Raw genomic sequence first — 27,186 nt, 5'->3', positions numbered from 1 at the left:
TCCAGATCTGCAGGACAGCTTCTGCAAAAGCATGGAGGTGGAAGATGAAATAGCAAGCCTGAGGAATAATTAGTAAGTTAGTTTGGTTGAACACAGAATTCTAGTTCTAATGCTGAATAAAGTTCAAATTCAGCCTGACATTTCAGGTCATCCACAATTTAACATAACTTTACTTTTTTTAACTTTATGTTGTACTATTCCCTTCTTTACATGCTATAATTCTTGCCCTACTTACTCTCTCATATGTGTCTTGTGTTTTTTACCTCTGTAACTTTTCTTCTACTGATCCCTAGGCTTCAAATGGTATCTTCCCTCATTTATGACTGATTGAATTCACTGTACTAAGTAAGTCATGAAGGAGTTGAGGAGATACCCAAATCAATGAAATCATGCTTTTTGAATTATTTATGTAAAAAGTTATGACTGCCCAATATGGTGTACCATATCAAAGAAGATGCTCTATGAACAAAGTAGACTTTTACTTTTTAAGTACATATTATAGGAGACTTGGGAGACAGATTTAGTCTGAAGAAATGATGACTTATTCCTACTCTGGCATTACTTTTCCCTTCTTTGTAATCTTCACCCTACAGTTAGAGTAAATTTCTCACCTTCTTGAGCTTCTTTGCCCAGTGGTTTTTCTGGTCTTCAAAAATGGACAAAAGTAGTATTCTTACAAATCAGAAGGACAAAACACAAAAGAAAGGTGAAAATAAAAGTGTTAAACACAAAATCTAATCAGTTCTCCAGGTACCCATGTCACTTAACCATTGCTCCTCAACTTAAGACATAGAACTTTTCCTTAGCAGGTTCAGATCCAAGGCTAGAACAAGAACAACAGCTGCTAATGAAATTATTTGTAAAAGGTTTTGAAAAGCCAAGCTGCTGATAAGAGTTCTGAGACAGGAGAGAAGTCAGCTGCTATAATTAACCTTGTTGCCCTTACACCTCCCTAGAGATCAAGGTATTTCAAAAAGAAATGCATTTAAAACCATCAATGCCAAGTAACCTGACTGTCATTTATTGCATGATACTAATGCATATGAGCACAGAGTAGGTCTGACCCCTAGGAACACTCTCTTTTATCATTTCTTTTTCCAACTCCCATCCCATCCTAAGAGTCACCCAATTTTTCTAAGTCTCATTTTTCTTAACTGTAAAATAAAGGAGTTGGACTAAAAGACCTCAAAAGTAATTTTCAGTACTATAGAATCCTGTGATTCTAAGGAAATATATGATTTTGACATGAGTGGTTGGGAGAAACAAGAGTTATTATAGAGATGAGATGTAAGTTCACAAATAGACACTGTAATTAGGTCAGGAAGACTTCCTGGAAGATTAGGAATAAAGCAAAAGGATAAAGTGATAAACCAAGATAGGGAAAAGTAATCAACTAAACATAACTAAAACTTAGGAAAAAGAAGAGACTATAGGATTTCTCCAAATCATCTATTCCTGTAAAGTCTCAAATCTCTCTTCTAGAGTACCTCTAGGGGCAGCTAGGTGGCACAGTGGATAGAGCACTGGCCCTGGAGTCTGGAGGACCTGAATTCAAATCCAGACTCAGACACTTAATAATTACCCAGCTGTATGGCCTTAGGCAAGCCACTTACCCCATTTGCCTTACAAAAAAACCTAAAAAAAAAAATAAAGAGTACTTCTGAAAACTTACTGTATCATTTCCATTTAGACATTATCTTGGAATAAAAGCAATCCCCAAATGAAATATAGTTAAAGGAAATGAACAGGTGGTTTTCAGAAAAAGAAATCCATGCTATCAACAGCTATATGAAAAAATGTTTTAAATCACTAATAATTGGAGAAATGAAAATTAAAATAACTCTGAGGTATCTCATTCACACCCACTGGCAGAGCTGACAAAAAAGAAAAATGGCAAATGCTGAATGAGCTAGGGGAAAATAGGGACATTAATATACCCAAAAGTATTACACAATTTTACCTAGCTAGGTCTATACTCTTAAAGAGACCAAAGGAAGAGAAAAAGGACCCATGTGTGAAATGTTTAAAGCAACTCATTACCTGGTGGCATAGAGAGAGTGCCCATCAATTGGGGAATAGCTAAACAAGCCATGGTATATGAATTTGGTAGAACACTATCAAATCAAATAAAAATGTATTACTGTAAGATATGATGAAAGGGATGGTTTCAGAGAAACCTGGGAAGACTTGCCTGAACTGAAAAAAAAAAACAGAACAATTTATACAATAACAAATTAAGAACTGACCAATAGAATGATAAATCACATTCAAAGGAATCATGGTAAAACACCTACAGACAGAAAGCAGAGGGACTCACTACAGAGTGAGACCTTTTTTTTGGACATGGCCAAAGAGAGAATTGATTTTGTTTGACTATACTTGTTTTTAATGGGTTTCATTTTTTTTCTTGCTTTCTCAAGGAGGTGAATGAAGCAGAAAGGAGAGAATTCATTAATGAAAACAAAACTGATTTTTAAAAGTAAATTATGGTACTTAAAGCAGAATGGTGACAAAACTTCATTTAAAAATTCACTTAATAAACCACAAGACCTCAAAAAACCTTTAAGTAGCAAATCCTGATCACACCAAGATTTAAAAGCTGAGTTTTTAAACTTAGAGGGTCTAGTCATATCATATACATGTAGTTAAATGTTTTTTGTTGTTATATTAGTGTCCAGTTTGAAATGACTTTTCACAAAAGTTTACAAGTTGGATACAAAGGGTTTTTTTTGTCTTTTGTTTTTTAAATAGACTATAATACAGGTTGGTTGGTTGAAATATCCCTACTGGGTAAAGGACTAAACAATACTAGATATGATACGAATTAGACAAATTCTTTTTGGGAAGGGCATTTCCTAGGTCATCTAGCCAGCCCCCTTTCTAAACTTCTTTAGATAGAGAAGTTGTCACATACCTGCCCAAAGATTTAGAGAAATAAATTCTTTTAAATTATTAAGCAGTTTTGGGATATAGGGAAAAATCTAAGCATAAAAGCCTCATTCTAGTAGCTACCCAACCACTCACCCACTTCCTAGCTATAGCCTTAATGAATGAGAGATCTTTTGGTTTCCTGGAGACCAGGGAGTTTCCTGGGTAGATGTGGACCAAAGAAACAACAAAGCACTTAAGATAAGTGGTCACAAAGATAACTTGCTTACAAAGGCAATATTAGGAAATGATATCCTTTGGAGGGAGAGAGGATATATACAAACAAGAGTGGAACATGGTTCTGGAACTGAAAAAAAAAAAAAAGGAAGTTTAACAGGAACAGAGAAAAAGTAAAGGGAAAGGAAGAGATATATAATTTAGCATAATATAATGCACTCAGAGAGCACAGGTCTCTGCATAAACCTTTCCAAAAAGCTCATTTAGATTAGTGCTGCTTCAATGCAAGTTTATTCAGGCTTAGTCAGAATTTAGCTCCAAACTCCATTAAACAACATCATTATCACAAGGATTAGAATGAGCTTGGAGAGAAGACTGGGTGGAAATCAAGGATGAAATATCATCTTCAAGTTCTGAGATGAAAGTGAAATCCCTAGAGGATTAGAAGCATTAAAGCTACATGTGCCCTAAGAGAATAGGACCAAAACAGCAGTAAAGAGGTTAGACAAAAGGAACTCTTGGACTACAAAGGTCAAGAAATCTAGATAGGGTGATACAGGCCTGCTGAGGATTTCCTACTTGATTGGCCCAAAGGCACTGAAAATTCAATGCATTCAAAATAAAACTCATCTTTATTTCACTTAAATCAAAGCACTTCTTCCAAACTTTTCAATTTCTACTGAAGACCACCATCCTTTCAGTTACAAAGGTTCCAAACCTTGGAGTCACCTGTGACTCTACTCTCCTTCCTCATCTGTCACATGGCCATCAACTACCAAGATTGTTAATTCTAATTCCTTCACATCTCTTCCACTGTGTCCTTTTCTGCACTCACATGGATGTCCTTACTTTATCTTTTCTGCACTGCTATCATAGCCTCCTCATTAATCTGCTCCCATCCATGCTTTCCCCACTCCAATTGATCCTCCAGAAAACTACTGAAATATCTTGTTTTTTACATTTTTAAAAAAATTTATTTAAGACAATGGGGTTAAGTGACTTGCCCAAGGTCACAATTAAGGAATTATTAAGTGCCCAAGGCCACATTTGCACTCAGGCCCTCCTAACTCCAGGGTAAAATAATCTTCTTAAGGCACTTTCTTGCTCTAAAATTTTTAGTGATTCTCTACTGCTAACATCTGTCTGACATTTAATATCTTTTATAATATGGCTCACATCTATTTTGTTGCTGTTTTGGGGTGGAATGGACAGATTTTTATAACATCTGTGTTTGATCCAAAAAATTTCTCCTAAAGACCTCCCCCACCAAAAACCAAACCAAAACAAAAAACAGTTTATATACCGTTAACAGAGAGAGGGATAAATCCTTTAACTTTGGCACTAAGGTTTTAACAATGTCTTATCTGACCAGTTTTGTTAACTCTGTTGAGTTATATTGTTACAGTGAATGTGTATGAGAGTGGTCTTCAGAGTCTGCTATATTCATTCTGTATACTTCATACAATTATATTTTTCTCTGTAACTTCATATTCAAAATTCCTTATTGCACAGTAATAAAAAATTTATACAGGGCATTAAAATGTACAAGATGACTTATTATTATTATTATCTCATTTCAATCTCAATTTTGAGTATAGGTTCTATTCTGTTCTTTTTACAAATGAGGAAACTGAAGCTCAGGTTAAATGACTTGCCCAGGGTCAAACAGTTTGTAGAAAGCTACATAACTAGTTAGCTAAAACTATTAAACACTTACTATATACTAAGCATTTATGCACTGGGAATACAAATATAGGCCAAAAAAAGACAGTCCTAGCCCTCAGGAAGCTTACATTCTAATGGAAGGCAACATCAGGCAACATCAGAAGGAGAGGGAGGGTATCCACATGGGGCAGGGCTGCTAGGGAGAAGATGGAAAAATTCAGAGACTGCAATAGGGTAAAAAGAGAATGAAAGACGGATGACCCAGTCTCCCCTGAAATAGTGGTCCCTGACACTGATTCACTAATCAAAGGAGAGGCCACAAGAACAGAATTAGCTTCAGAGTTGAGAAGTTCGCTGACAAGGAAATGGAAAAGTCCAGAAACTTAGTAATAGAGATGAGAGACTAAGTGATGATGTTATTTGTCCTTCCTTCTCAAAGACAACCATGACATCTAGGAGGTGATGTCATGACAAGCATATGAACTGGATTTGAGTGTGGGGGCTCTCTGTTAAGTCAGACTCACTTTTTCCCCTAGAGTTCTATGGGTCCAGTGGTCAGATAGAAAACAAGACAACTGGAAATGGCCCTGGAGGCAGAAATTGAACCCAGACCTTCCTAATTTCAAGTCCAGCAGATATATACTATATGTTACTTTCTTTATTACAGAGACATGATATTTGTCTAGCTGTTAACCAATTGTTGGGAACGTATTTTGTTTCCAACTTTGGATTATCACTAACAATAACTTTAAGAATACTTCCATATATTTCTTTTCTTAATGTCAGTATCCTGATTGGGATATATCCCAGTGGTAGTTTCTCTAAATCTAAAGGTATCATTTTTTTTTTTTAGGTTTTTGCAAGGTAAATGGGGTTAAGTGGCTTGCCCAAGGCCATACAGCTAGGTAATTATTAAGTGTCTGAGACCGGATTTGAAACCAGGTACTCCTGACTCCAGGACTGTGCTTCATCCATTTTGCCACCTATCCACCCCTGGGTATAAATAATTTATTAACTTTTCTTGCATAATTTCACATTGATTTCCGAAATGGCTCCACCAGTAGAGGAAACAGCCAGCTTGTAGGACAGCTCATCTAACAAGGAATTTTCCTATTTTTTAGTATCTTTGCTAAGTTGAGGGATACAAGGTAATATAAATCAGTATTATTATAATATCTCTCTTTTTTTAAGGTTTTTGCAAGGCAAATGGGGTTAAGTGGCTTGCCCAAGGCCACACAGCTAGGTAATTAAGTGTCTGAGACTGGATTTGAACCCAGGTACTCCTGACTCCAGGGCCGGTGCTTTATCCACTACACCACCTAGATACCCCTAATATCTCTTTATCTGGTTATCAATAATTTTGAATATTTTTTCATATGTAATTGATAACTAATATTTTTTCTTCTGAATAAATGTTTTAACCATTTATCTCCCAGAAAATAACTTTTGACTTTATAAAGTTATGCCAATTCCATATAGATTACAGAAGTCAGACTTTAATCAGAAGTACTTAATACAAATTCTTATCTTTTCTTTTGACCATAGCAGCATTGTTCCACCTATGTTTCAAAGCCTAATTTCATACTATTCTCTTCAAATTTCATATTCCAGTAAAATTGAACTGACTCCTGGCTGCTCCAGAACTCAACACTCCATCACCTGCTTTTATTTATTTGCACAAGCCAGTCAGTTTTCATGTATTAAGCCCCTACAGTGTGTCAGACACAGTACTAAGCACTGGGTCTAAGGAGGAGATCGGCAAACAAACATACACAAACCGAGAAATGGAGACAAATTAAGAGCAGTCAGACACTAAGAAGGGCTGGGAGATTGGTAATCAGTCAGTGTGTGTGTGGGGCTCTCCAGGAAGAGGGAATGTCCAGAGCTGAAAGAGTCTAGTTCTTGGAGTACCTAGGAGAGAAGTCCTGGGATCAAAGAATCCATATGTAGTAGGGAGGAGGTGAGGTTAGGGAGGATCTGAAAGCCAAAGAAAGCCATTTTGTATTTGGTTCTGTGTGTGAACAGCTAGTAGTTAGATGGCTAGTAGTTCCCTTGGACTGGAACATCAAATCTGAAGAGAATAACTACAATCTCAGCTCCCATTTATCTCATTTTCTTAATCCCAAAAGCAATCAGGCTTTCTACTCTACTTTCTTCTTCAAGGTCATCATCAGTCATCTCTCAACCGCTAAATTTAATGGTTTTTTTCCCAAGGAGGCTTTCCTTCTTTTTATCTTACAATTAATTAATTGATCACCCTTTTCTGGACACTTTCCTGTCATGATTCTATTTCTGTCAGAGTGAACTAAGTTTTTATAGGATCTTCATCCATAGACTGCCCCTATGTGTGGGGCAATCCATCTAAGGTCTTATTTCATTTTCTCTCCTCCACACTATCTCACTTGGTTATCTCATCAGCTCCCAAGGGTTCAACTAATATGCAGATTAAACTCATGTATCAAGACCCCAGTCTCTTTCTGAGCTCGTTTCAAACTTCCAAAGCCTGTAGGACACCTCTACCTAGATGTCCCTTAAACTTCTCAGATTCAGCATGTCCCAAAACAGCAACTGATTATTCCTTCCTCTCAAAATCCACCTCCCTCCAATTTCTCCAATTTTGATGACACTACAATTCTTCTAAGTTCATAACATAGGAATCAACCTCAGCTCTACACTCATTCACCCCATATAAACCATCAGTTGTCAAGTCTTGTCACTTCCACCTTCTTGACATCTTTCTCACTTGTTCCCTTAACTCTCCTCACACCATGACCACTTCAGTACAAGCCCATCATCTCTTGCCTGGACTATTTCAATTATATTCAAATGGGTCCAACTTCATCCTCTATAGAGCTGTCAAAATGGAATTCCTGAAGCACAAATCAAAGTCACTCCCCTGCTTTAGAGGCTTCAATAGCTCCACCTATAGCATTTAAGATAAAATATATGCTAACTCCTTGGTTTAACATTTTAAGCCCTTCATGATCTGGCCCCAAGCAGTCTTTCTAGGCTAAATACATAGTACTCTTCCCTCACACATTCTATTCTCCATCCAAAGTGGTTGGCTTACTCTTCTCTAAATTCCTATCTTTCTACCTTTGTATAAGCTATAGGGGCCCTCTGCCCTCCTTCCTTTCTCCCACCAATGTTTGTAATGCTTTCCCTCCACACCTCTGACTCTTTAAATAATCAACAATCATTTATTAAGTATCTACTAAGTGCTAGGCACTGGAAATCTCCAAAGACAAACATAAAACAGTTCCTGATCTCAAGAACTACATTCTAAAAAGGACAGCAACAACGCACATATAAATGAGCATCTAAACTCCCAAGTTTTAATTCCAAAGCCACCTCGTTTGAAAGGCCGGTTCCTTATTTCTCAATATTAGTGCCCTAACCTCCAATTGTGGTTTATTTGTACATAGTCTGCATTAATTATCTGTAAACATATTTCTCAGGAGAATGTAAACTCTTTAGGGCAAGAACCTAGCTCATTTTTTTTTAAGGTTTTTGCAAGGAAATGGGGTTAAGCAACTTGCCCAAGGCCACACAGCTAGGTAATTATTAAGTGTCTGAGGCTGGATTTGAACTCAGGTACTCCTGACTCCAGGGCCGGTGCTCTATTCACTGAGCCACCTAGCCGCCCCCACCTCACTTTTAAATTTCTCTCCCTAGCACCTAGCATAGTGCTGACACAAAGTAAGAGTCTCAAATTTACTAGATTACTAGTTCTGACTGCAACACATTGACTATCTTCACTTCTCAGAATCCTTTTTCTTTAGGGTTCAGCTGAGGTGCCACCTTTTCTAAGATGCCTTCCCTAAGCTAAGCCAAAATGTATCTTCCTCAGCTTTCCATATACTGTCCTTATTTGTGCATGTGTCTGAAATTGCCATGTAGAAAATAAACTCCGTGAAAGCAGGGCCTGGTTCTTGTCTTAGGATTCACAAAGCCCAGCACAAGCCTGGCCTCACAATCTCTATCTCCTCTTGTTTTGAAGTCCTTCTCAATCATCCCATGGCATAATAATCACTCAGCTTTTTCAAGATTTTACAAAACAAATGGAAGTATCCAATAGCAGAAAAACAGAGGTTCATAATATGATGATAGAAAAATGGATCCTCAAGTATGGATGGGACTATCCTGAAACAGAAGATGAAGAGAGGAGGTGAGAAAGCTGAATCAGGAAAAAGACCAAGGGAGACAAAGTGAAGAAACCTGATCTGTTGAAACACAGGATTAATGCGGATCAACTCTGAAAGCAAAGTCACAAACATCAGGCTAGGGAAGGTGGCCCAGTCGTATAGAGAAGAGGGTGTGTTATAACAGGTGTGGATCTTAATCCCTCCCCCCCATTCCTCACAAGCTGAAAGCAGCTTAAACTGGGCAACACCCTCAGTTTTCTAACTGGGAGAGAGTGTTCAGGCCAAATATAACTGCGCTTGGTAGCAATGTGGAAATCTGAGCTTCTTTTGGAATCCAAGAGCCATGGGTAAGTAAGATATCCCCCACCTTTAAAGGACTCATAAGACAGAACCATGCTTACTTTGTCTCTGTGACCCTGATCATCACTCAAGGAGAGAGACAACTGATATCCAAATTCCAAAAGCTTAGTCTGTCTGATACATATTTTATATTACATATTTAATGGTGATTTAAACAACCAAACAACTCCAAGAAGATAGAGCACCTACACAATGTAGTAGAGGCAAATTTCAATGAAATTAGGTCATTAGACAAAGTTTTCAAGGATGGTAAATTGATTCCAACTTGAGCCCTAAAAAAATACAAAAACTCCATAGATCCTTGGGCAGTTGTCTGATTGACCCCTGGGGGCAGCTCAATCCTGAAGACAAGAAAATGTACTTTCTTATTCTGCTGGCCAAGATGTCAAAAGGGAAAAAGGTCAGGGAAAGAAAGTGACTCTGGCCCTGACTGTTGTGAAGATGCAGGAGACCCAAGATTCAGAAGTGGCCCAAGAACTTTGGCATTGGTCAGGACATCCTGCCCTTACTTGATTTGCCAAATGACCTCGAAACATCAGACAGCAGTGTCAAAGATCTATCCTTTATACAGTATTTGAAAGTGCCACCAACAATTAACCAGCTCACCCAGACTTTGGATCTTCAGATAGGTATTCAATTGCTTAAACTGGCTCACAAGTACAGACCTGAGACAAGAGAAAAAGCAAAGACAGTACTGGCTCAGGATGAACAAAAAGCTAGAGGCAAAGGAGGTGTCCCCATTAGGTGTTAATACTGTTACTACCCTGGTAGTAAACAAGAAAGCACAGTTGATAGTGACTGCACATGCCATGTACCCCACTGAGCTAGGGGTCTTCCTTCCTGGTTTGTGCCAAAAAATAGGAATTCCTTATTATTATCAAAGGTAAAATCAGATTTGAGTCTCTCAATTGGCACAAGCATTGCCTTCATACAGGTTAACCCTAAAGATTGGCTGAGCTGGTAGAAGCCAGCAAAACCATTTGTAATGATATGAGATCCTTCATCACTGGGGAGGCAACATTCTGAGTCCAAAATCAGTGACTTTGACTTGTATTACTAAGTTGGAAAAAACAAAAGCTAAGGAACTTGCAACTAAATTGGGTTAAGTGTATTTTTATTTTTTCCTACATAAAAATAAAAACCTAAATCACTTAGTGAAAGATAAATTACCCATGTGGGCCATCAGTCCTAGAACAGTAAAGGACAAATTCATATGAGCCAATTTGTTCAAAACAGAATTCCCTTTAAATGGGTCATCCTTTACCACTGTGACAAAAACTGGAGAACATTCCTTTGGGACAAAATCTAAAAATATGTTAACAGAAGGACTGGTTGGGTACCAGCTAGCTCTATCCTAAGCAACTGTAATGTAAAGTCCTCTGTTTACTTTCCTATCAGTTTTCCTGCACCTTACTCAACATAAACCTTTGTACTCAGCCCTGTTTCTTGTCTAAAATAAATCCTACCTACTGTCATTAATCCTTTCATTCATTCCTCCTTTATTACCATTTGCCCATCCCCTGTGCTGTAGAGAATGATACCAAATATTTATAATACAACCTAATGGTGCTTAACAAGTGAATGAAGAGCAGCTAGGTGGTGCAGTGGATAGAACTTAGGCCTTGGAATCAGGAAGATCAGAGTTCAAATGTGACCTCAGACACATAATAATTTAGTTAGCTGTGTGACCTTGAGCAAGTCACTCAATCCCATTGCCTTGCAAAAAACAAAAAATCCAAATGTATATAGAACCAAATGGATTTATCAATACTTAATCAAGCATTTTGATAGTTGACTATCTTGTCCAAACCACAGATTAAAGAAGCCTCTACTTGAAACCCTGTCTAAGGAGTGAGATATTGAGTCAGTCCATTTCATTTTGATAGCTATAGTGGCTATAAATTGGTCCCTTTGCATTGTAACTTCAACCATTGCTCCTGGTTCTGCCATTTGGAGGAGAGGTTTAACAAGTCCAACACCTTTTCCATATAACAGGCCACAAATACTTGAAGACAGCTATGGAGTCTAACAGACACATTATTACCACCACCTCATTTAGCCCTCCCCCTTGACCACCTCTTACCCCCCCTTTTTTTCTTTTTTTTGGATTTTTGCAAGGCAAATGGGGTTAAGTGGCTTGCCCAAGGTCACACGGCTAGGTAATCATTAAGTGTCTGAGGTCACATTTGAACTCTGGTACTCCTGACTCCAGGGCCGGTGCTCTATCCACTAAGTCACCTAGCCTCCCCTGTAATTGGTTTTTAAATTTTACTCTTACTTCTGAGGCAAATATTTTAATTACTCCAAGTTAAAGTAAATGGCTGAAAAGAATTAGAAACAAAGTAGATGCTCATTAACTGAGGAATAGCTAAAAAACAAAGCAAAACTGAGGTACAAGTATGTAATCGATTTCTAAGTTGTAAGAAATAAAGAAGGGGCAGCTAGGTGGCGCAGTGGATTGAGCAACGAGTAATAGTTAGAAAGACCTGAGTTCAAATATACCTACAGATCCTTAGATCCTTACTACTTAGCCGTCAGAACTGGGGCAAGTCACTTAACCCCTTTGCCTTACAAAAAAAAAAAAGACTATTATGATTACTTTAAAAGCCTCTGATGTACAGTAAACAAAGCCAAAAAATGCATAATGTACATGTAAACAATAACTACAAAATGATCAAAAGTGAATTTTGCAAAATTATAAAGAACAAGATACCAAGGGGCGGCTAGGTGAGGAAGTGGATAGAGCACCGGCCCTGGAGTCAGGAGTTCTTGAGTTCAAATTCGGCCTCAGACACTTAATGATTACCTAGCCGTGTGGCCTTGGGCAAGCCACTTAACCCCATTGCCTTGCAAAAAAAAAAACCAAACCAAAAATAACAAAAAACAAAAAACAAACAAAAAAAGATACCAAAGGAGAGATAAAAGAAGCTATCCCCCAAACCAGTCCTTTGCACAGGTAGAAAGTCCACAGATATAGAGTATTTTATATATTTTCAGATTTTTCCAATGTATTGATTAGTTTTACTGTTTTTTTCCTCTCCTTCCTTTCTTTTTTTTTTAGTTTTTTGCAAGGCAATGGGGTTTAGTGGCTTGCCCAAGGCCACACGGCTAGGTCATTATAAAGTATCTGAGGTCGAATTTGAACTCAGGTCCTCCTGACTCCAGGGCCCGCGCTCTATCCACTGCGCCACCTAGCCACCCCTCTCTTTTTCTTTATAAAAATATTTTTTATTTGGAAAGCCTCTCTGAGAAAGGGTGGGATACCAGGAGAAATTTTGGTGTTGCAATAAGCAAAAAAAGTGATCGGTAAAAACTTATTTTAAAAAAGAATAAATAAATGGCAAGTGAACGTTGACTGATTCTCGTGAATCAGGAGTATTTTAAGACACTATCATCTATTCTCCAAGAACAGTCTAGCACTTCATAAATAAAATATTTGTTTGAATTTCATGGAATACAAGGAAATTATGAAATCAGGGTTTGTTTGAAGGGGAAAGATGGTCTCCAGGGATAACGTGCGCCACTCCCGGCACATGCCGGGTACCCGGGACAAGCTTCCCCAGGCGTGGCCACCTCTTCTGGGCAGCCCCGTGTGGGTGGGGGGCTCACGGCCTCGGAGCCAGGGAGGCCCGCCCCCCGACCTAGGGCGCCCCAGCCGTCCCCCCACGCCCTCCGACAGAAGCCCCGGCGCTCCCCCGGGCACCGCCGGGCACCGCCGGGCGCCGCCGGGCAGCGGGTTCGCGGAGCTCGCGCGGACGCAGCCAGGCGGCGCGCGGGGAATCCGGCTCCGAGTGGGGGAGAGCACGCGGGGGCGGAGGGCACGTGCGCGCGTGCCCGCGCAGGCAGAGCCCCGGGGCCCGAGGTCCGCCGAGGGGAAGGGCCCGGCCCCGGCCTCGCCGGCCTCTCCGCCCCGCCCGCGCGGGAAGGGCCCCGGCTCCGTTACCTGCACAGCGGCCCGGCAGCCCTGTAAGAAGCGCTCCATGGCCGAGCGGGAGCGGGCGCGGCGCGGCGCGGCCTCCTCTGCGGCCCGCGGGGCGGCGCCTGGAGCTCCCCGCCGCACGCCCCGCCCAGCGCCCGGGGCCGCGGGCGGCCGCGACCCCGCCCCTTCCTCGGCCCCGCCCACGCGGCGACTTCCGGAGACAGGAAGGCGCCCCGGCTGGGCGCACGGCTTGCTGGGAAATGTAGTCCGTTGGCCAGAAGAAACGGTGAAGTCGTGAGAGAAGAGGTCCATTTCCGAGATTCCTTAGCGGACGCACGTGTGCAAATGCTGTGTCTTCTGTCTGTTCCTGCTCGGTCCAAGCTTTCTGATTCACATGCCCCCCCAAAAAAATTCCTAGAGCATTTTGACCACTCGAATTCTCAAGGGGTGGCAGTGCACTAGTTCAAGAGGCCACTTCCAGTGGGATCTCTTCCTTCTACCCTCCAGGTGGCATTCATGAAACAGGATGAAACAAGGCTTTCTGTGGAGGGCCGGAGGGCCGGATGGCCATCCGTCAGTCAAGTCGGTCCCCTGGGACCTAGGGATCGTCTATTCTGGGGCAGACCCCGGGCTAGGTGTTGGCGATCCAAAGAAAGGCAAAGCCCAGTCTCCTGTGCCCCAGGTGCTCAGCATCCCATGGGGGAGGAGCAGCTAGGTGGCACAGTGGATAGAGCACCGGCCCTGGACTCAGGAAGACCTGCGTTCAAATCCATCCTCAGACACTTAATAATTGCCCAGCTGTGTGACCATGGGCAAGTCACTCCATTGCTATAAATAAATAGAAATGTTTAAAAAGAATCCAGGGGTGGCTAGATGGCACAGAGGATAGAGCACCAGCCCTGGAGTCAGGAGTGCCTGAGTTCAAATCTGGCCTCAGACACTTAATAATGACCCAGCTGTGTCACCTTGGGCGAGTCATTTAACCCCATTTGCCCTGCAAAAAAAAAAGAATTCAATGGGGGAGGCAATAAGTAAGCAGTTAGGTCCAAATAAGATACTGGACACCAGGAAGTATATCCTGCATATCCAAACTTATAAGTTGCCTTAGCACCAGCATGAAGGGGGATTAGGAAAAGCTTCCTGCAGAAGGTGAGACTTGAAAGAAGCCAGAGAAACTAGAGGAGGGGGAATGCAACAAGAATCCCCACCTATTCTCCTCCGATTTTTTTCTTATTAGGTGACCAAACATCAAAAATCAATACACTGGGAGAAAAATTGTAAAACTCAAAACTCAAATAAAATCTTTAAAAAAAAAATTAATACATACCCCTACTATTATTATTATTTTATTTTATTTTGGGTCTTTTTTTTTCTTCTTTTTGGTTTTTGCAGGGCAGTGGGAATCAGATGGCTTGCATGTCACACGGCTGGGTGATTGTTGGGTTTACGAGGCTGGATATGGACTCGGATGCTCGTGGCTCCAGGGCTGGTGCTTCGTCCATTGCACCACTTGGCCAGACCTACAATTATTACTATTATTTTTTTAATTTTAATTTTTTTTCTCCCCCCTTTACTTTTTTGCCCAAGCAAGTCTATCTATATTCATGGGGGGAGGGGTATTTTGTTTACTTGTAAACAAGTATATTTTATTAATGTAAAGAAAAACATTTGTACAAAATGAGAATAAAAAATAAATTTTAAAAAAATCAATACACAACTAACATTTTTATAGTGCTTTAAATGGTTTTCCAAGCACTTCACTTTAGTTATTGAGTCTGATCCTCACAATGACCCTGTGAGGTAAGTACTGTTCTCTCAGTTTTACAGATGAGTAAACTGAAGTTGAAGGCAGCTTGGTGGCTAAGTTAATAGATTCCTGGACTTGGATCAGGGAAGATTCATCATCATGAATTCAAATTTGCACTCAGATTTGGCAAGTCACTTAATTGCCATAGTTCTCATCTGTAAAATGAGCTAAAGAAGAAAATGGCAACGTGCTTCAGCATCTTTGCCAAGAAAACCTCAAAATGGAGTCTGGGAGAGTTGGACACAACTGAACAAGAAGAAACTGAAGTAGAGTAAGGCTAAATGATTTCCTCAGAGTCAAATGACTTTATGAGTTTGAGAGATCCTATTGGCAGGAGTTCCTGAATCAAGATACTATCATTAGGGAAAGGAATTCAACTCCTAATCTGACCAAAAACAAACACAAAATCCCCCAAAAAACAGGCTTTGAGGGAGAGAGTGAAGAGAAAGCAAAATGTGAAATGACTGATCAGTAGTTCTGCAAACTGCTTCATGTTCTGATGTCTGTGGCTCCATTTCCTGGTAGAATGAAATAAATATATTACTGATTCCTTGGTTATATCAGTCTGGGCCATATACATGGTTCCAGAGCTGAGAGAGAACACCTTAGTGGAAAAGTTAGCTGGGGCCCAGCAAGGACTCTTGATGTGAGGCTTAAAAAAATCCAAAATCCTTCACTAAACCCTATCATCCCCTCAAGTTATTACCCTAAAACTTTTCTTCCTTTCTCAACCAAACTCCTAAAAATAGCTGTGTTTACTGGTTACCTCTTTTTCCTCTCCTCTCACTTTTCAAACATTTGCAGTTTGGCTTCCAACCCCATTGCTCAAATGAAACTGCTCTTTCTAAGTTTATCAAGGCTCTTATTTGCCAGATCTGATTCTCAGTCATTCATCATCTCTGACCTCTCTCAAGTATTAAACATGTTCTGTACTCTCTCTTTTCTAGATTTTCATCACCCTGGTGTCTCCTGGTTCTCTGATGACCTCTCTGACCACTTCTCATACTCTCTCAGTGGCCATATCAGTTCCCAAGGAGCTAAACTGTCATCTTTATGCAGAAGACTCTCAGATGTGTATATCCAACTCTAGTTTTTCCCCAGAGCATCATCAAGGGCCATATAGGTATTTCAAACTTGATGTCCCAGGGACATCTTAAATTTATCATATGCAAAACAGAAACCAGTTTCTTCCCAAAACTAGACTTCCCCATTTCTATAGAAGATATCAGAATTCTTCCAGGCTCCCAAAAACCTTTGAATTTTCCTTAATTCCTAATTCTCTTTTACTCTGCACATCTAATTAACTGTCAAATCTTGCTGTGTCAGCCTCACTTTAGACCTCTCCTATTTCTATTGCCACCAACTTGGTTTAGACACCGATTATCTCTTGCCTAGGTTATTGCAAAGACCTCCTTATTGACCTGCCATAAACTACAAAGTGATTTTCTTTCAACACATATCTCACTAAGTTATGTCCTATTAAATTTTTTTTTTTTTAGGTTTTTGCAAGGCAAATGGGGTTAAGTGGCTTGCCCAAGGCCACACGGCTAGGTAATTATTAAGTGTCTGAGACCGGATTTGAACCCAGGTACTCCTGACCCCAGGGCTGGTGCTCTATCCACTGTACCACCTAGCTGCCCCTTGTCCTATTAAATTCTAATGGTTCTCTCCTGACTCTAGAATCTAATATAAACTTCACTATTTAGTCTTTAAAACCTCGCATAACCTTTTCTCAGCTTATCTTTCTAGCCTCCTGGGACATTTCTTTCCTTCTTACACCAATCCAGCCAAGCTAACCTTCTCACTATCCCTCCTAGAATACATTCCTTCTCTTATCTCTTTGACTTTGTACTGGCTACTCCACATGCCTAAAATTCACTTCTGTCTCACCTCAGCCTCAGAATCCCTCTCTTCAAGATATGGGTGAACTCCAGCTGCTACATTTAGAATCTCCTAATCTCAACTGCTACTTTGTTATTTTTTTTTTTTAGGTTTTTGCAAGGCAATAGGGTTAAGTGGCTTGCCCAAGGCCACACGGCTAGGTCATTATTAAGTGTCTGAGGCCGAATATGAACCCAGGTACTTCTGACCCCAGAGCCGGTGCTTTATCCACTGTGCAACCTAGCCGCCCCAATATTATATTTCTTAATATTTATTTCATATGGTATATACTTAGGCATATACTTTTTGTTTCCCTTAACAGAATGTAAATTTCTTGAGAATAGGAATTGTTTCATCCCCAGCACCTAGCAGTGTCTAGTCCATGTAGGCCCTTAGAAAATGCTTATTGATAACTGTCTTCTATTGCAATATGCTTATTTGTATACTTGTTTCCTTGCATAGAATGTGACATCTTGAAGGCTGATACTTTTGTTTTTGAAATTGGGAAGTCTAGGGGTGGCTAGGTGGTGCCCTGGATAAAGCACCCGCCCTGGGGTCAGGAGTACCTGGGTTCAAATCCGGCCTCAGACACTTAATAATGACCTAGCCGTGTGGCCTTGGGCAAGCCACTTAACCCCGTTTGCCTTACAAAAAAATAAAAAAGAAATTGGGAAGTCTAGAAGAAAGGATAGGTTAGGAGGGGGAAAAGTCCTGTTTTGAAAAATGTTGAGTTTCTGGTGAGTTTTGGATGTTCCATCTCTCATTGTGATATGGTCCTATGAACTTCTTGCCACTCTAATTCATCACTTGCCCTTCCAAGACCCAGAATTTCCAATTACTCCCAACTTGGAGCATCTGCTTTCTAGTCCTCTGTTTGGCATTTTGTATCCCTAGCACCTTGCACAACTGCCTGTGCACTTAATGCTTGTTTAATTGAATTTGGGGTCCCCTCAGAATTAAAAATGGAATTCCTACCTCCTCATCACTTCTCAGGGGTTCCCATTACCTTCATCCTACCTTCCTTACCTCAGTGAAAATATCTGAGGCAAAATTAACATATTGTTCCTTCAAATGTTTCATTTATTTCTCCATCGTTTTATTTCTCTCTCTCAGCCCCTCTTCTTACTTTGATACTCCCTAGTTGATAATTAGAGGGAGTGATAGTAGTGGGGAAATGGCTGAAGAACTGGAAAACAGGAGTCTTGGACAGACTTGCTGCCTTCCTAATTACTGTTGGGTTTACCAAGGTTGTATAAGCAGAGCTCAACCAGTTTGTCCAGAACTCAAAAAATGACACAGCAAGGGCTTGGGGAATGGAGAACTGAGTCTAAAAGAATCAAGGAGCAAAGGGGTAAAAAAGAAAGATAAAATCCACATTGGCGTCAAATGAGTCAATTTGCAGGAACCCACGCTGAACGCTCCTTGGGTGGGGAGCAGCGTCTTCCCCTCCCTCTCCTGCTCCTCCCCCCTCTCTTGCTCTTCCCTGCTCTCACCAGAGAGGCACAAGAGTCCTCATCCTCTCTAGCAGCAGTGGGAGGGAACAGAACAGCTCTGTTGTTTTTCTCTGCTTCCTTCTCGTTCTCCCTCTCCCTCTCCCTGCCTGTCGCCAGCTGCTGACCACGACAGATGGCCCTTGGGAAAACCTTTTGGAATTCAGCAGTCTACCCCCTGCCCCAGGGAATCTGTCTTTAACTGATGATTTCTCTCAGTAGAAAAAAAGAAGGAAAAGAAGAACAAACAGAAACTTGCCCCTGGAAAACCAGGCTTTAGCCAGGGCCTGGAGAGCACACCCTGGACCTGAAGACCCTCCCAGAGCCTAAAGGGGTCTGCGTATTCAAAAGGAGTACAGGATGGGACTGAGGGGAGAGAGCTGATCTATATTTGCAGCATCCCTCCTCTTTCCCACTGCCCTACAGTGGTGGGCGTGAGTACCGAAACTGCTTCGACCAAGCCTGGACACCAACCAGCTCTGAAACCCGTCAGCCCAGGTGCTGACAGCTGCAAGAAGCTATTGAAGCTGAGCAGAGAGAGCATCCTTCTCTGGACTGGGAGCCCCCTAGCAAACTCCTGAACTGAGTCTCTGAATAACTCCCTCTGGTTTAAGGTAAAACTTTCTTTTAATTACTTCCCCTCCCCTGACCTCTCTTTCTATCTAGGCTTCAGGAGATAACACCACCCTTCCAAGCTTTATTCTGCCTGTTCTGAAAGGTCTTTTGAGGAGAAAAATGTAGTTTGGTCATAGATTTTCCTTCCTTTAATGAATCTTGCTCCTTTGAGTAGACAAGTGGATGGGGCACCACGATACTGTTTTGAGTTATTTGGAGGAGAAACTGTGAACCATGACTTGAAAGTTTGGGGGACACTGACAATGGGATAATGGAGGATTAAGCGAGAAAGGGAAGTTTCCTGGGGACTCCTTGAGATAGCTACATGTCTCTCTTTTCTTTGACCTTTGTTAACTATCATAATGGGGCCCTAAGAATTCCCAGATAATATATCTCAGGATGGGCCTGAGCCTTTATTTCATCCTCACTGACCTAAGATAGAGAGTATGATTAAGAATTCGGGGGATCAAGAGGAAGAGAGAATTGATAACTTTTAGTATGAATGCTCCCTCTTAACCTCTGCTAAACTGAAATGCAGTGAAATCCTAAAGCCCACCGAACCAAGAGTAGGCACAGGGGCAATATGTATTTGCGTACCTTGAGCAATAGGAACTTTCTAGATCTCTGTCCAGTCTGGTCATTATTTCTAAGACTCAGATTCTCTTGAGTCTAATCCTTTCTCCTTGATCTAGTTTCTTCTGACCCAATAGGATCCTATTCTTTTTTACTTTTTTATTTTTTGGAGGTAATTAGATTAAATGACTTGCTCAGGATCATACAGCTAGTATGTATCTGAGGCTGCATTTAAACTCAGGTCCTCCTGTCTCCAGGACTGGTGTTCTATTCACTGTATCATTAGCAGCCTGTATTCTTTTTAAAGAGTAGCTACCTCTGGAGGTTTTAATTAGCTTCCTATTTCCCTATAAATTATAAATCAACCCTGGCTCTACACAGAAGATATGAGAGGGGCTTTCCAAACTGTTCCACCTTTACCAATCATTTTAAGACCAACTTCCTGAATTTACTTAAAGTACCCCCTTGAAAATTGGGAGAATTGAACAGAAACAGAGAAAGAGGAGAGAGAGAGAAAGGAATAGGATGTAAAAGAACTTTCTGTGCATTCTGACATAAACTAACAAAATACAAATGACATGCATAATATATTTAAGTTTAGAGATGGATAGTTTGAGTGCATGTGCTGTAGCCATATTCCTTCAATTATTCTCAATTTTCATTTCCCATTCCCCATCTCCAGATCTTCCTATCACTTCCACTCTCAAATCCCTATCTGTTTCAAAATGGGGAGCATTTGGGGCTAACATGGGGAAATGAAGAAAGTATAATTTTTTTAGGGTTTTTTTTGCTAAGGCAGTGGGGTTAAGTGACTTGCCCAAGGTCACACAGCTAGGTAATTATATATTATATATAGGTAATTATAGTATCTGAGTTAGATTTGAACTCAGAACCTCCTGACTCCAGGGCCGGTGCTTTATCCACTGTGTCACCTAGCTGCCCCCAGAAAGTATAATTTTTTTTAGGATTTTTCAAGGCAATGGGGTTAAGTGACTTGCCCAAGGCCACACAGCTAGGTAATTATTAAGTGCTGAGGCTGCATTTAAACTCAGGTCTTCCTGGCTCCAGGGTCAGGGCTCTATCCACTGCGCCACCTAGCTGCCCCCAGAAGGTATAATTTCTATGAAGATTTTATTTCTCTCTCTGGGGACCTGTGTAAAGGAAATGTGAACTAGCAGGTTCAAGGGAGGATGTTTCCTAGAGATCAAAGCCTAAGACCCTTTTCATCAACCATGATCCAAGGCATGTTTTACATTCCTGTTGCTACTGAGTTAAATGGTTATGGGCATAAAGGATACAAAGAAAGCTAAATGAATGTAAAATGAGAACGTGCATTAAATAATTATTTACTAATCCAGTCATGTAGAACCTGAAGCTTAACTTCTTAAGTTCTAGATTCACAACTGTATGCAGCCATATAGACCATGTCTCTTTATCTTCTATCATTTCCACTGAGTTGCCTTTGGGAAATTTCAGACTAATCTCAAACTCAGTCTTCAAAAAAGAGGATAAAAGGAACCCCAGCTCCTATATAAGCACTCAGGGTAATATAATGAGTACAGGACAGACTTTATTCTACTCAGAAAATGCGAAAACAAATATTCACAGTATTTTCTAAGCAGTCAAGAAGACTCTCCTTACCTTATCAGTGAGTTCCACCCTCCTTGAAGGACCTATGTCATCCTACAGAATCTTAGCATGATCCCATGGTTCAAATTCTCTTAGGAAAGATGAATTTGAGATTTTTAGGGAAGCAAATCCTAAATATTCTGGTTTCTGTTTCATACAGACATTAAGACTTAGAGAATTACATTGAAGGCTCCCTTGAAAGGAAAAACATTGCTGAATATGTACTCCCTTCCTACTAGTCCTACACCATCCAAATAATTCATGATTGTTAAGAGGATAAAGAGACCTTTTGCTCCCTCATGTTGAAGTTTCATTCTCTTGCTGCTCTTTCAGTTTAAGGCATGATCATCATCATCTTCTTCTTTCTTCTTCTTTCTTCTTCTTCCCTAAGAGTCTGGTGCTACCTGACAACTTCCCATCTATCTGCAAAAGCCTAATTACCAGAATTCTCAGATTTTAAGTTATTAGAGAAACAATTTCAAAACTGAACAGGAACTGACCCTTTCACTTATGAAAAAGCTAGATTATAGAATTATAATGGTCAGGACCTTGACATTGATCAGGAAATCTCCCCTCCATTCAGGAGGTATTAGCGTTCTTGAATTTTGGCTTTAGGAACAAACAATTTTAGTCAATCCTCTGAGGTCAAATAAAATAATGCACCTTCTCTGTGCAACTGCCCCAAAGAAGTAATTATGGAGGGAAAGATGGATTTGGGAGCCCACAGAGCTCAAGTTTTATTCTCCACTTTGTCCTCTAAAGAGACAAAAAAGATGAAAGGCTTGTTTATAGGCCCTGCACAAAGGAGTACTCTGACTCAGTGACTGAATCAATTAATCCATTTCAAATCAATCCTAGTTAATATCCTAAGCCAATCTTCAATATATAAGATTCAATACTCATCCTCAGTGAGTTATGAATACACTTAAAAATGTCAATGAATATATCCACACCATCCATCGAGAGAGAGAGAATTAAAGTCTCAAAGAGTCATCTCTGTATGGAGCCTCACAAGTTGATCATGGAATTCCTTGATCTATAAATTATAGACAATCAAGGGGAAAATGCATTTTGTATATATGTAGGGGGATGGATGATGTTCAAAAGAGGTGAACTTATCTGATGAAACAGTTGGAAAGAAAGTTATCCCTATCTGCCAATAAGTCTAGAAAGATTTCTTATAACTATTTTAGGAACTGCTTCTGTGCTCTGAGGTTGGAGATCTTAGTGTATGATTAGGACCTCAGTTTAGTCTCTGTAACATATTCCTATATTTCTCTTCCTCACTACTGGTAAGTCATTTCCCAAATCTATCTTTTCCTCTCCTGCTACAGTTCTGGGCCCTGCAAGGAAAGGTTTTTTCAGAAAAAGCAGAACATTTCCCTCATTGGCCTAAAAAGGGCATTATTCTAATCTACTCTTTTCTTAAAACTCCAAGTACCCTAAACTTATTAACTCTTTTACTCCTTATGAAAAGGAAAGGAGAAAGCAGATAACTTGTTCCTGGAGGGAATCATGAAGCCTCCTATCTATTAAGGTGTTTCTTACCTTGGTGTGAGACAGAGGACTCCAGATAGTGATTTTAACTCTCTTCTTTCTGACAGTTATGGTTGGGGTTATTGCTTTGATGATCTTCACTGGGTGAGCAGAGCATTAGGATTTTAATATAATTAGTGCTGTTTGGTATGACTCATTTCTGTTTCTCTTATCATTCTAGTTCCTTTTCTCTTCTCTTTATTCTCTTTGTTTCTGAGTGCTGATTCCAATCTGTGTTCCTGATTTCACTGGAGTAATCCACCACAAATTTATGTTTTCTTCTCTTTAGTTCCATCTAGTAACAGTCAGATAGAGGCAAATAGTGATCAACCTGTGACCCTATTGTTTATAAAGCTAGGAAAGGAAGTTAGTCCTGTTTGTACCCAGGAGAGGGGCAGTGCTTGAACCACACCCCAGTTTTTCATCTCTGTCATTACCCTCCTTTTCCTAGATTTTCCTGGATCTACCTATATCTGATGCGTAACTTTTTCCTCAAGTATTGACTCTGCTGATAGCCAAGCCTGAACTGAACATATCCTATCCTTGTGGTCATTGGAGAGAGTTCTCCTGTGGAACACAACCTACTCATTTCCTTCTAGCCATGGAGCATCCTCAACCTGGTCAGACATCCTCTGATGAGATCAGGACTCCAGTAACAGCTACCCTTGAAAATAAGGAAGTCCTATCAGGGTCAGAATTGGACTCCAAAGACGAAGATTCTCAAGATACTAAGGGTGCAGCTGAAGGGCAGGAATCCAGAGATCAAATCTCACTGCTTGCCCAGGATGAGGGTAACCTGGAATCACCACCTCCAGAAGATGGTTCACCAGCCCCAGGAACCAAGGCTTCACCAAAAGAAGTGAAGATAGAGTCTAGCGCACAGGAGCTTCCCCAATCTCCTTCAAACCATCAGAATGAACCTGACTTTTATTGTGTGAAGTGGATCACCTGGAAGGGGGAGCGGACACCCATTATCACTCAGAGCACCAATGGACCTTGTCCACTGCTTGCCATCATGAATATCCTTTTTCTTCAGTGGAAGGTATGTGCATACAGCATGTAGAGGGGGGGCACAGAAGGAGTTTCTGCTGAGGGGAAGGGGTAGAATATCACCTCTAACTACCTGACACATCATTCCTGTTTCTTTTAAAAGGGACTAAAACTTCACATTGTGACATGTCTTTCAGATAATGAAGAGACAGTTCCCATTCTCCTTTGACCTATCCCCTTGAAAAATGAAAAGTTTTTCTTGAAATTTAATCTTCCCTTTTTTACTCTAGTTGAAGATGTTTTTATTCATATCACTTCATCCCTGTAGCCTTCTCCCTCCCTCCCCAATAGGTCCCTTTCTCTACTATGCTTTGTATTCTGGAACTTGTGAAAGGACAGACACACCATTAAATGTTTAGGTATTCCCTCTTGTCTTCAGGTGAAGCTGGCCCCTCAAAAGGAAGTGATTACTTCAGATGAACTAATGGCACACCTTGGTGAGTATGGTCTACAGTGGTATTCAGTGCAGTTTTGTGGGTAGTTGATTCGTCTAGAATTGAAATTCAGACTAGCAAGGGGTTTTCCTTGTTAGACAATTTCTATAAGTCTGACTGGTAAAGAACACCTGATTGGTAGTCAGGAGACCTGGATTTAAGCTGTTTCTTGGTTACAACCTTTTGTTTCTAGTCTCTCTGGACTTGTTTGCTCATCTATTAACTTAGGAGGTTGAGACTTAGATGCATTCTAAGATATTTTTATATCTGTGATTTACTCTGGATCTCCAGTTCTCCAAGATAAAGGAGAACCTGTTTGAGAGGTTGATCAGGGTTGGTTCATATGAAACTTTCTACTGTAGGAGACTGCCTACTATCTATCAAGCCACAAGAGAAGTCAGAAGCATTGCAGCTAAACTTTCAACAGGTAAGGCAGAACTTCCAAGACAGAGATCTGAAGAAAGATAATTTGTGGGAAATGGAAGTGGGCAATTCATTACTAGGCAATTTAGACAGCCTTCTCCCCTCTTTCCCTAGCATGTTTTCCTTTTCCCCATTTTTCAGACATGGGTGGTCCTTCCCCCTAGAAAGATCCTTATTTGTTTGGGTTGAAGAAGTAAAGGCAGAGATTGGAAAGGAATGGATGAATCATGCAGGTTTCTCCGGGGAGGTGAATCAAGACTGTTGAGCCTAGGGAGTACAGAAATAGCAAGATTTGGTTTGCTTCTTAGAGATGTGTGGAGGGTTTTGAGGTATGGGCTGGCTTCTTTGTCCCTCTTCCTCCCCCCCCCCCCCAGAATGTGGATGATGCGATGACAGTACTACCCAAGCTGGCCACAGGTCTGGATGTCAACGTACGGTTTACAGGTGTCTCTGATTTTGAATATACACCTGAATGCAGTGTCTTTGACCTACTTGGAATACCCCTCTACCACGGTTGGTTGGTGGATCCACAGGTAAGGGAGAAAAGGAGATCAATTTATCCAAACAAAACTGCAACTAGAGAAGGTACTAGGGAGAGCTACAGGGACAGAATGGAAGTTAAGAAGGAAAGGTTAGGAAGAGGACCAAGGGGGCTATTAGAATACAAAGGGCAATGGTTGATAGGAATTTCTGAATAGATGAACTTTAAACAAAAGACAACAATGTAAATGACATGTGCAAATCTGTACCAATTCTTTATGCTTTGAGAGATTAAGTACCTTTGCTCATGTTACTGTAGTCAAGGAAGGATATAAGAGACCTTTTCCTTGGGATGGTTGGGGGGAGGTTTTCTTCAGTCCTTCAACCTCATCATCCTTGCAGAGCCCTGAGGCCGTGAGTGCAGTTGGCAAACTGAGCTACAATCAGTTGGTAGAGAAGATCATCACCTGTAAACACTCAAATGATACCAATCTAGTGACAGAAGGTAATGCCCCTACTCTCTATCCTGAAAATACACCTCCCAACATTTTGGGGAGGGGAGACTAAGCCAGGCAATAGGGGAGATGGAAGTAATCTTTGGGGAGGAAAAGAAAATTGCACTTTAATGGACTCGCAGAGTTTCAGGGTCATCTCTGGATGATTCTTTCAGCTTCGGACTCTGCATCTAAACCAAAGTTCATCCCAGTTTGTGTTTTCCTTGTCAGGCCTAATCGCAGAGCAATTTCTGGAAGTGACAGCAGCACAGTTGACATACCATGGACTTTGTGAGCTAACAGCCGCTGCCAAAGAAGGAGAACTCAGTGTCTTTTTTCGAAACAATCACTTTAGCACTATGATCAAGCATAAGGTGATAGAGGTTTCAGGGGATGTGGGTTTACATATTCCCCCTGACCTCTTTCCTGCATCATAGTCTCCCAACTCATTCTGTTTAAGTGAGTGCCCTTAGATGAAGAATTTAGTTGTGATGACATCTCCATAGCCTTTTGGTAATAGGCATTGCAGTGAGGAAGGTGCAGGGAGAACAGGACCATAAAGATTAAATATTTAAGATAATTATATTCAGGTACACCCTTATTCTAAAACAAATGCACTAAGATCCTTTCTAATTCTAAATCTATGATCCTATGGAAGCAAGTATTCAAAAAAAGATGCATGTGATCAAGATTATACTCATATTCTTTCACCAAACACTAGGGATTAAATTATGCCCTAATTGCTTCCACACAGTTTTATCTCATAAAAATGCTCCAAGCCTCCATCAATTGTTTTCTGAACACTCTCTTCTACTTTGACAGAGTCATCTCTACCTTTTGGTCACTGATCAGGGCTTTCTGCAGGAGGAACAGGTGGTTTGGGAGAGCCTGCACAATGTGGATGGAGATAGCTGCTTCTGTGATTCTGACTTCCACCTAAGCCAGGCTCTGGGCAAGGAGGCTGGGGCAGTGAGTGGGACTCACTGTCAGGAGACGCAACGCCAAGTGGATCAGGTAAGTGGTCACACAGGGGGCAAGCACAGGTAAGGAGTAATTTGATGGTTCATTGGTTTTTGATGATGTAGTTCAGGTTCCTAACCACTTTTGTGTCATCAATCTCATTGGCAGTCTAGTGAAGCCTACTGACTCATCACAGTGTTTTTGGCTTTGGGTGTTTTGGCTTCCCCAATTCTTTTGTAAAAAATTATTTATTTAAGGAAATGGGAAAGACTTGTTTGTAAAGTTAGAGCTGAGTTTCTCTAGTGTCTTTCTTCTTCAGCCCCTGGTTTTTTTTTCCAGGACTATATGATTGCCCTATCTCTCCAACAACAACAGCAACAAAGCACCTTGGGTCTCAGTGATCTGGAATTGGCCAGGCAGTTGCAGCAAGAGGAATACCAGCAACAGCAGGCACAACCCATGCCACCCCGTGCTCCATCACCCCAGGTAACACATTCTATTAATGCTTTCCCATCCCTACCCCTAATATTCTTAGGCAGGGCCTGTTCTTTTTCAGTCCCTCCCTGATGCTAGTCCTTACTCCACAAGTGTCCCTATTCTCAGTGCTGCTAGCCTCTGCT

At 40.9% G+C, this 27,186-nt stretch overlaps 2 protein-coding genes and 1 pseudogene across 6 annotated transcripts in view; 2 read left to right on the top strand and 1 right to left on the bottom strand.

Moving 5' to 3' along the window:
* The window catches only part of PRUNE1 (prune exopolyphosphatase 1), a 64,542-nt gene extending 51,213 nt beyond the window's left edge, over window positions 1–13,329 (bottom strand). Inside the window, exon 1 of the mRNA XM_074188770.1 lies at window positions 13,219–13,329. Within this exon, the coding sequence (XP_074044871.1) occupies window positions 13,219–13,257 (39 nt within the window). The 5' untranslated portion in view covers window positions 13,258–13,329. The remainder of the gene's footprint in view (window positions 1–13,218) is intronic.
* MINDY1 (MINDY lysine 48 deubiquitinase 1) overlaps window positions 1–27,186 on the top strand; it is an 89,582-nt gene that overhangs the window by 57,749 nt on the left and 4,647 nt on the right. For 3 of the 5 annotated variants that reach the window (XM_074188765.1, XM_074188768.1, XM_074188767.1), the window contains 9 exons: window positions 18,595–18,986; window positions 23,177–23,767; window positions 24,155–24,212; window positions 24,572–24,636; window positions 25,007–25,165; window positions 25,515–25,617; window positions 25,838–25,980; window positions 26,429–26,620; window positions 26,906–27,052. In XM_074188765.1, the coding sequence (XP_074044866.1) occupies window positions 23,327–23,767; window positions 24,155–24,212; window positions 24,572–24,636; window positions 25,007–25,165; window positions 25,515–25,617; window positions 25,838–25,980; window positions 26,429–26,620; window positions 26,906–27,052 (1,308 nt within the window). In that variant the 5' untranslated portion in view covers window positions 18,595–18,986; window positions 23,177–23,326. Of the gene's footprint in view, window positions 1–15,948; window positions 16,125–18,387; window positions 18,987–23,176; window positions 23,768–24,154; window positions 24,213–24,571; window positions 24,637–25,006; window positions 25,166–25,514; window positions 25,618–25,837; window positions 25,981–26,428; window positions 26,621–26,905; window positions 27,053–27,186 lie in introns of those variants that run through there. The other 2 variants (XM_074188766.1, XM_074188769.1) reach the window with 2 other exon arrangements.
* LOC141487947 (large ribosomal subunit protein eL8 pseudogene) lies at window positions 9,222–10,381 on the top strand (annotated as a pseudogene).

The sequence above is a fragment of the Macrotis lagotis genome, chromosome 5, assembly GCF_037893015.1.
Source record: "Macrotis lagotis isolate mMagLag1 chromosome 5, bilby.v1.9.chrom.fasta, whole genome shotgun sequence".
In the NCBI taxonomy this organism is placed as follows: Eukaryota; Metazoa; Chordata; class Mammalia; order Peramelemorphia; family Peramelidae; genus Macrotis; species Macrotis lagotis.
Note: the sequence above shows the minus strand (reverse complement) of the source record. Positions and strands in the feature narration are given on the sequence as shown.